Source organism: Sprattus sprattus (genome assembly GCF_963457725.1).
Source record: "Sprattus sprattus genome assembly, chromosome: 14".
In the NCBI taxonomy this organism is placed as follows: Eukaryota; Metazoa; Chordata; class Actinopteri; order Clupeiformes; family Clupeidae; genus Sprattus; species Sprattus sprattus.
Window position 1 is genome coordinate 5,838,995 of NC_137912.1, and position 10,131 is coordinate 5,849,125.

General features: G+C 46.1%; 1 protein-coding gene across 1 annotated transcript in view; it reads left to right on the plus strand.

Annotated features, from left to right (window-relative positions):
- The window catches only part of pthlha (parathyroid hormone-like hormone a), a 10,646-nt gene extending 1,138 nt beyond the window's left edge, over nucleotides 1–9,508 (plus strand). The window contains exons 3-4 of the mRNA XM_080851802.1: nucleotides 7,274–7,828; nucleotides 8,772–9,508. Coding sequence (XP_080707928.1) covers nucleotides 7,274–7,805 — 532 coding nt within the window. The 3' untranslated portion in view covers nucleotides 7,806–7,828; nucleotides 8,772–9,508. The remainder of the gene's footprint in view (nucleotides 1–7,273; nucleotides 7,829–8,771) is intronic.
- The last annotated feature ends 623 nt before the right edge of the window (nucleotides 9,509–10,131 follow it).

Here is a 10,131-nt window from a genome sequence, read left to right on the forward strand (position 1 = left end):
AAGTTTAGTTTTAATATATGCCGAGGCATTTTCAGTAAAAACGTATAATATAAAAAAAAGAACAAGTGATTTAAAATCTATAAGTACAATTATTATTTGTATTATTATTATTATTATTATTATTATTCCATGTCAACATCACTCCACTACACAGTGGGAGAGCGAGTGGGTAGCCTCTAATAGGCTGGAAAATATCCTCATTTGGGAATCGTGCCGGCAGCTGTTTTGATAGTCTGCGCCCACCTGCATGTTTACTTAACGAGTGTGTGTGTGTGGGGGGGGGGGGGACCCTCCGAGTGATGGAGCGCTGTAGCAATGAGTCTGGAGCCTTATACCCTCCCCTGGCCGCCCGCCCTCACCCCCTGCCCCCCCCCCCCCCTCGCCCCTTCCCGCTCCCTCTCTACTCCGTCTCCCTCGCGCTTATTTAGGATCCCTCCGCATGTCTCGCTCTGCCACCTAGACCAGCTCTCAGTCGGGGCGAGCAACAGGCTGAAGTTCGCGGACCACCTGCTAAAAACAGAAATGCCCTTGTTTGTTCCCTCGGCCCCCCCCCCCCCCCCCCACACACACACACACAAACCTCCCAAACACCCCTACCCCCCCCCCCCCCCCCCCCCCCACCCCCAAACTGTTCTGCCCCTCTCAGCTAGCTGCCCTCTTCTAGCCACCTCTCTCCATCTCGCTCAAACCCCTCAGCATGCAACCCCCCCCCCCCCCCTTCAAACTCACCTCCATGGTACCCACCCCCCACCCCCCAACCCCGCCCCCACACCCCAACCCAATAACCATCACCTCTCCCACCTCCACCTCCACCCTGACTCCACTTTGTTATCCGTTCACACTGGGCCGGGGGGAGACGGTGTCTGTTTTCGGGTAAAGACGAGTCTGAGCAAAGAGATGGAAAGAAAGAGTGGGAGAGAACAGAGAAGGGAGATAGAGGGAGAGAGGGAGAGGGAGAGAAAGAGTGGGAGAGAACAGAGAAGGGAGATAGAGGGAGAGAGGGAGAGGGAGAGAAAGAGTGGGAGAGAACGTAGAAGGGAGAGATTGAGAGAGGGAGAGAGGGAGAAAAGAGTGGGAGAGATCGGAGAAGGGAGGGAAATAATGCTGATGCACTACTAGGCGGCAGACCAAGCCAAACGCGGCGCTCCCGCTGAAGTATATTATGCCTAGCAGTGTAAACCCTCTTTCAAGTTTCAAAACCCCCCGAGCCAGGGCCCAGAATGCCAAACATGCGCTGAGAGCTTTTCCCTTTGGAAAGATAATCTCCCCGCAATGTTTGTCCGCGTGTCCGCTCTGCCAGTGGCTACCCCCTCGCCTCGAAATCAACTTTTAATGAAGCAATAGAGGGCCACTGTGAGAGGATGTGGGAAGGAGAGGGCAAGGTGGTGGATATTTTAGCCCAGCAGGGCATCCCCATAACGTTGACACATCTGTGGAGCTTTGTTCCTTGTTCCTCTAAAACGCCGAGCTTCTTAGACGGTGGGGTCCGCTCTGCAAGGCCCTTAACAGATTCCACACGTCCCCCGATCCCCCCGTCCCCCACCCCACCCCCTCACCCCACCCCACCCAGTAACATGGGAAAAGATCACATCTGAAACGGATTTGGTTGTGGCGGTGTAAGTTGTTGGATGTCTCAGGGACAAGGTTCCTTAGCTAAGAAGGGCGTCTTTTTTAAAAAAAAAAAAAAAAAAAGGATATTAAAACCAGGCTCCTGTTAAGCCAGGAGAGTGTGTCATCTGTAACAAGAGGGATTTCTGTGAGAAAAGGTGCCAGCAATAATGCTTTAATGGGGCGCTCTAGTCTAAACATGAGACTGGGGATATTGAGTCGATGCTTATCGCTGTGTGGGGGGTCTCGTCGAGCCGGGGCTCCCACAGCCAAGGGGTGTGAGGGCAAACACTGTGTGTGCAGTGCAGTTAACGGGGCTTTGTGGAGGTTAATGGGGAGGATTTTGGAACTGGGAAAAAAATGAAAAATCATGAATCACCAAAAGCAACAGAAGATAAAAGATATCTCGGAGGAGTAGATGCTTCCTTTCTTTCTGTACTCTGGAAAAGTACTAACAGGAGTGGGAGAAGCTCCTGTTTTTGACCGTCGGTAAATCGTCCATGAACGGTCACTGGGGAGATGTTAGAAATTCACCTCTGGTCCCTGAACAACGGTTCTGCCAAATCGGTCACTAATTACTTTACCAGCACCTTATTGATTGCAAATGACGGATGTGTAACTTTTTGGGGGAATTTGGGGTTAGAGAATCGCTTCGAAAATAAGGCTTGAAGAACATTTATACGTTTTTTGTAAGACTGAAATGAATCTTTGAAACATGCATGGATAACAAAGATTAAAAAGGATCGACTTCAATTTGTTTATTTGACCTGCACCTGGAGCACTGCATAGGCATTAGCTTTAGGTTATTAGGTTATTAGCTACAAGATTTTTTTTTTTTTACAAATGTCTTAAATTAGGGATTCATACCGAACTTCATGCTATTGTCTGAAGCTAAGGATCCATACCTCTTTATTGTTAGATCATATAGCGAGTCATAATGCATGTATCGGCACTTGGGACTGAGTCACCAGTGGAGCCAGCAATGCACCACCAAACATTACTCTAGTCAATCAGCATTTGGCTTGACTCACGTCCAAGTCAATCATCAGTCATCAGTCATCAGAAATCACAGAGTTTAAAAGCAGGCAAAAAATGTATTTTATTGTGGTTGGGGTTACACATGGAACTCTCTACCTCTCTCCATCTCTCAGTCTCCCTGTCTTTCTCTCTTACCCTCCCTACCTCCCTGCTTTTTTTTGTATGACACACAGAGAAACAGTTATCTTCAGGTAGGCCAAAGAGAGAGAGAGTGAGAGAGAGAGAGAGAGAGAGAGAGAGAGAGAGAGAAACATCTGTTGGACGTGTGCCACCTCAGGATGTATCGAGCCTTTTCTTTCCCCCCCCCGTTTCCAACCCTCTTTCTTTCTCTTCTCTAGTTGTGCCTTGGGGAATGTTTGAAGTGAGCTTATTAAAAGTAAAAACAGAGGGCGATCATTTTTCAGAGACACTCCTACTCCCAACCCCCTCAGAGTTTTGCAAGGCGAGCATTACAGGAAAGATCTGTATGCACACAAACAAAGCCACTTTCATTAGGTCTTTTCCACATGCACAGTAACTTTCAATGTTTTTTTTTGTTTTATTCACGATCAAAGTCCATTGTTCTAGTGATCACTATTCAGAAAAATACCCCGTTATGAAACCCTCCTTCTCCTACTGTTTATCTATTCTTGGGACAAGAAAATCATTTCCTGAAGGCGTTCCAATCGGCGAGTATCGATTTCAAATCCGTCTGTTGACTTTCACAGTCGTGAGATTGTGCTGTAATGTTAAACCGTGTGAGTTTTTACTCGTCGGATCAAATCGTCTGAACCACCGGCCAATTATGACTTTCCAATTAACTATGATATTTTTCTCCATTAAACCTCAGCCCGTTAACAAATCTGCGAAACACATCTCACACCCTCTCAGACAGACATCGCCACCACCAGGGCCCTGAGAAAATACGAGCTCGATTTATTTGCTCTGTCACCAGCTCGCACACACACTGTCCTGTTTGTTATTAGTGTCGACTTCAAATGGCACGACTCTGGGTCTTAGCAGCCATGTTAGGAGCCTGGACTCACACTATGCAGTTCTGCCCCTCCAGTCTCAACGGGTCTCCAGTACCTTAAACCAACACGACGAGATGCAAACTGGAGGCGTTTTTTCTTTTTTTTCCTTTTGTCTCAGGGCTCGCGGCCAGCTGGTCTTGGTGCTAGACCTGCAGATGAGCTTCGCTGGAGAACCCGTGGGCCGGTGTGCTCGGGCTCCTGTTGAGTTGTGTTGCGGCGGTCGAGCACTAAACCCCATTTTCTTTTGCGTCGTATTTTCCTAAGCATTAGGGCCCGGAGTAACGAAACACCGGGGCCAGGCAGTGCATGAAAGGCCGGGGCCAATCCTCCGCTGTGCTCTGTATCTGAAATGATAACACAGCAGGGCCGACAGGCTCCGTGCAGCTTCTGTCCAGGTGCTCGCTTGGACTTAGAAGCTGAGTCAGGCCTCCCTCTTTCTCTCTCGATTTTATTTCTCTTAGTCTCACACTCTCTCTCTCTCTCTTCTTCATTCCCTCCCTTCTCTCTTTCTCTATTGCATGTGCCGATAGGACAGTCTCTCCATCTCTTTCTTTCTTTTTTCATTCCCTTTTCCTTCGTGACCGTTCCCCTTTTACCACTACTAGTGTCAAAAAAGGGCAAATACATTTTAGTGGTGCAGGGGGGTTGTTGCCGTATCCCAGGGGTTACTTTCTCTGCACCGTTGGACTTAGCAGCCTCACATTTTCATGGTCTGTCCGTCAGGGCAATGTGTGGACGTTGCGGCGGGACAGGGTTGGGGTTCAATTTGACACCCTCCGTTTGCCCCTCTGATTGAGGTCCGACAGCCCAAACTCTGAACGCTCACGCCCCCCCCCCCCCTTCTCACCGCCGGCTTCCTGCCCCCCAGCGCTCCTAATGCATTCACTATAAACACTATATCAAGGAGAAATATGACATAGTACCATATATCTGTCCACAACACATGAGGAGAAATATATAAAAGTGGCTGGAGCAGAACTTCAGTTAGGACCGTATTCTTCTAGGTTCTCTCTGCTATACATCACTACTGTTGAAGGCTTGTCTTGTTTTTCATTCAGCAAAGGTATGGGGGGGGGGGGGGAACTTTAATGTAGCTTGGACAACAATGAATTTCTTGTCTTGGCCTTCCTCGAAAAAAAACTGCTTGATTGCTTATGTTTTATAATTCGGGCCTGTCATCTTACCCCGTCCATTGAGCTATCTATGGACACGGCACAACTGGCGTTCGGCTTTTATAGCAATGATTTGCACTCTGAGGGTATTTTACACTCATAAATCTGTCCCGAATTTTTTGGAAGATAATGAAAAGTGACAGTAGCGAGGGGCTTGCTCTCTGCTCATTTAGAAACTCTGGGGTGACAGTGTGCATTATTTAGGAGACGCTGGATTGTTGAAAAAAAAAAGCGTCTTTTTCCAAAGAAAGGAAAACTCATCTCACGTCGCTTGGCAAGAGTGACCATATGTATCAATTTAACAAGACTGGAAAAAAGGGATATTTGCTCCATTATAAATCACGCCGAAGTTCGATAGCCAACGATTTCATATTCATATTCAGGCTTTTCAGCTGTTGGCAGATGAAAGTTAAAGTGGAGTCGACAGAATAGCCGTTTACCTGTCACTCAAAGAGACAGCAAAGCGATGGAAGCTATGGCTTCAGGCCTTCGGGCCACATAAGGTCCGATTCCAAAAGTTGTTTGCGTTGTAAGGTGAACATGGTGGAGAGTGTAAGACTGGGACTGGAAAGACAAATTTTACACATTTTTGATTATAGAGACCTGCATGAACCTAGCAACACGCACAATAGTCCAGAGTAGTGTTCGAATGTGAACTGGTTTAGTGAGCGCATTTCTAATTCGAAGCCAGAATGTGAAATTCCAATTGTGTCAAATTCAGATTCATGATATGGCACTCACACACTTATTCCAGAAAACGCACGAAAAGGACTGTTTTCGGTTTTGTCTGTTTCCAAATTGGCTGTTTCCAGCAGGTCTGGTAATTCAGAAAACATATGTTTGCAAAGTTACCAGCATCAGTTGAGCTGAATTTGCCGAGTATTTGAGGCACACAGGCAATTCCTGGACATGCTGGAACTTGCTCCCCACCTGGATAATGCATGTTATACATACACACTCACTGCCATCTAGTGGTGTGCTTTTTCCAATTTTTTTCCATTCTCCCTTTCTCTTACTGGAGGTGAAAGACCTCCGCCAGGCTGTTCAGTGAGGCTGGTCTGTGACCACCAGCAATCTCCAAAGTAGTAGAGTGGATATTTTGAAATACCACTGAATTATGCTTTACTTTGGCACCTTGGACAGACCGGCTCAGTGATATGTGTAATTGTTTCAAGACGTCTGGACGGTGTGTGTGCCCGGTATATCCAAATCCACACAAGGCTGCAGTGGGACTAGTAGTAGGCAGTAGCTGTCAACTGTCTGAGGGTGGAGGCGCTTGAAGTTCCATTTAAAAAAAATTTTTAAAAAAAAAAACAAGTTTGATTTAAAACTGGACGAACTGTACGGTTACTTGGAACTAAGGCTTACGAGGATACGAGCTATTTTAATTTTTTTTAAAGATTTGTTTTTGGCCTTTTATGCCTTCAATGGATAGATAAGTGCAGAGTTGGACAGGAAAAGAGAAGGGAGAAGAGGTGGGGAGTGGACAGGAGAAATGGCATCGGGCCAAATTCGAACCCGTGACCTCCTTGAGCTTCAAGCCCGAATGTGGTCAAGGCTACTGTGCTACTACTACAGTGCCCCAATACGAGCTATTTTTGACTGAGTTTATAACAATCTGTGAGGAGGGACAGAGAGAGGAACTCAACTGAAAGCACTCACTGTTGAGAAGACTCCAGTTCTCTCTTTGACAAACTTTTAAACACTTTCTTTCTTTTTTAAGAGAGAGAGAGAGAGAGAGAGAGAGAGAGAAAACAAGACTACTACAGATGTATATAGAGGCCGTTTTTCAGCCCCCTAAACACCTGAAAAATCATCCCTCTTAGCCAGCTCCTTCACTGAAGGTGTTTCGCATCACCACTTCAGATTTATTTTAGTTAGACACAGGGATCTGGCAAGGCCAGCCTATTGGGTAAATACAGTATCACCAAGACACTGGACGGAGGCCAGGTTTTTTCGCAAGCTCACATTGCTTTAAGTAAAAGCACATTGAACGAGCGACAGGGAAAATTCTGCAGGGGGTCCATCATCAGCATGCTCTGTGTGTGGGGTATTCTGTGAGTGTGGGGAAGTCTGTTTGTATTTGTGTGTATGTGTGTATGTGTGTGTGTGTGAGAAAGAGAGAGAGAGAGAGAGAGAGAGAGAGAGAGAGAGAGAGTGAGAGAATGTGTGTTTCACAGATGGGGGCTTGTAATTATAGAAAATTCAAACACACACAGGGCTTGTTGACTGCGCAATTTTGGGCACAGTACCTAATACTCTAAAACCCCAAAGTACAGTGAAAGCTCTGTTTGCCAAGAGCCCTGTCAGATACAATAAAGCCAGAACACTTCAAACTATTGGTCCTGAGCTGCGGAACGTCAAGCTGCATATTTCTGCCCTCCCAAACGTTTCTAAACCGCTGGACTCATTCCTTTGCCTTTTCCTGTTTCTGTCTCCCAGGAAGCGCTCCGTGACCCACGCGCAGCTGATGCACGACAAAGGCCGAACGCTGCAAGACTACAAGCGTCGCATGTGGCTGCAAGAGCTCCTGGACGTGGTCCACACCGCCGAGACCCGCGAAGTGCCCGTCCGGACCGGCGTCAGCAGCAGCAGCAGCAGCGGCGCCGGGGTCGGGGTCGGGATGGGCGTCGGAGGCGGCGGCGTCAGCGCCGGCATGGGGATGAGCCTTGCCACAGGAGGGAGCACCCTCCACCCGAAACACACGGGGGGCAACAAGAACATCAGCTTCCGGCTGGAGGACGAGGAGGGGACCAACCTTCCGCAGGAGACCAACAAGTCGCAGACGTACAAGGACGCGGCCCTGAAAGTGGCCGGAAAGAAGAAGAAGAAAGGGCGCTCCGGGAAACGGCGGGAGGGGGAGAAGCGGAAGAGAAGGGCACGATCGTTGGCGTGGGCGCGAGAAGAGGAGCCTGGGAGCGGCTACCACCTGGAGTGGCGGCCATACTTTGGCCTGCGGGGGGCGCTGCACTAGAACACTGTCAGTATTTGACAACGGTGAGTCTCTTTCTTCTTCTTCTTCTTTTGTGGCTAAACCATACCTTCATCATGTTCCAAATTCAGATGAGACATTCTAGATACTGGTGAATTCCTTTGGTTTTCACTTCAGGCCAAGCATCCACAGTTCGTAATTGTTCAATTTAAAAGAATCGAAACATAATCATCTGAAACTGCCAGTTTAAACTGATACATACTACTCCTCAGAGAGTTTCTTGCAGCCACACACACACACACACACACACACACACACACACACACACACACACACACACACACACACACACACACACACACACACACACACACACACACACACACACACACACACACTTTCATGTACATGCATGCATGTACACACATGTATGCACACACAGAAACACTCGACGGTGCACACCCAACCGCCCAACCTTGTCATTTCGTACTTCCGTACTAAGGAAGCGGGGCCCTCTTTGATGTTAAGTAGTGGGCTGTTTGCTTAGTGGAAGGTGTCTCCTCTGCATAATTGCAAACATGTGTCTGAATCCCTATGCGCATTCAGCCTATCCACAATGCCTCAGGGAAAGTGATGGTGTATGGACTCCCCAACAAGCCCCAAACATGCCCACAGTCTACACACACTTAACACACACACACAACAAACACACACACACACACACACACACACACACACACACTGAAGACACACACACACAGCTGGCACTGTTTAAACCCATCAGTGTTGATTTAAAACAGACCTTGTCTCTAAATCTTTGCAGCCTACTTCAGGTTTTATGAGATACTTTTTAGAGGTTACGGTAGCAAATACATTGTGAATGTTTTGTTAAAGAGCAGTGTAGTCCATGGTGGACATCTAATAGTTCTATCTGAACAAATTAAATTGTTTTGTTAAGGAGAGTCATGTGACAAAAACTGACCAATTTCCCTCTTTTCCTCTTTGCAGAAACCAAAGGACATTTCAAATGGACACCTAAATACTCATGTTGCAGTATTCTGTAATAGTGATTGTTTGGAAAGTTATGCGGAATATATTTATTGTCTGTAAATATTCTCAACACACCAGAATAGTAATAATAATGACAATAAAAATATGATAAAACCTTATTCAATGCTCCAAGGGGCTACAGATTTTGATCTTTGTGAATACTTCCTTTTTTGTTAGGACTATGCCAATTATAAATGTCAGATTTGCGGTAATTTATTTTGTTTGAATGGTGTATTTATTTTGTAAATGTATCAAGGTGCTGCTGACCTTCTATATTTTTGTACCATAATGCACTTTAGATATATAAATATAAATATATAAACATTTTTTTTGTTAATTGACTTTTGTGGTTTGATTTCAATGAAGAAAAAAAAAGGTATCAGTTAATTCAACATGTGTTGGCCTGCTCTGTGGCTTGGCTATAAACGCTGAAATAGTTCATTGTCTTGCTTTTTTTGGTTCTTTTTTTTTGTCTGTTTGTTTGTTTTGACAAGGCTTGGGGTTGGGGGGTCAGGGGGGGTGTACCATTTGTTTTCTGTTTCCTTGCTGCTGACCAGGACCTCCCCTGTGTCGTCCACAAAATCCAGTCAAATGACTCGGTTGGGTCATCAACTATGTACATTGTGCTTTCAAAGTCCTTCTCCTCCTCCTCCTCCTCCTCCTCCTCCTCCTCTTTCACAAACTCATCTGTTGCCCCCTGGCATTCCGTTGTTTTGTGGTCTTGCTTGTTTCAACGCCAGAGTTCACTCTGTACATAAAAATGGATCACACATTATCGACTCAATGTTGTTTGGCCCTTGCACTGAGAGAACATCCCTATATTGAATGGATTAAACATTTGACAGTTACCTCTCTGTGTGTCTCGCCTCTTCCATGTCCAGCTTGATGGACCATTTTTTTTGTTTGGTACCAGCATAACCTCATCCTTGCATATTCACTGGCTCAAGATAATACATTCCTATTTCAGGTCATGTCCTTAAAGCTTAAAGGTCCAGTATGTACTGTAGGTAGTGCTGTTGAAAATGAAACATTCTCGAGAGCCAATCACATGGTGTAGTCTGATTTAGAGGGAACAGTGAGAGGTTTCCTAATATGCCTATGCATTCTATGAATATTGAATCTTCAGGTGTTAAGAAGCTCTTGAAGACCCAACACTTCTGCTAGTACTTTACTTGCACTTACAGTAGTTACATTCCTGCACTTTTTTCTATTTCTTATGTAAAAAAAAATGTGTTACACTCTATTGCTCGTAGCTTGATTGTTCTCTCTCTTGTACGTCGCTACAATATATTGGTTAAAGCGTCTGCTAAATGACTAA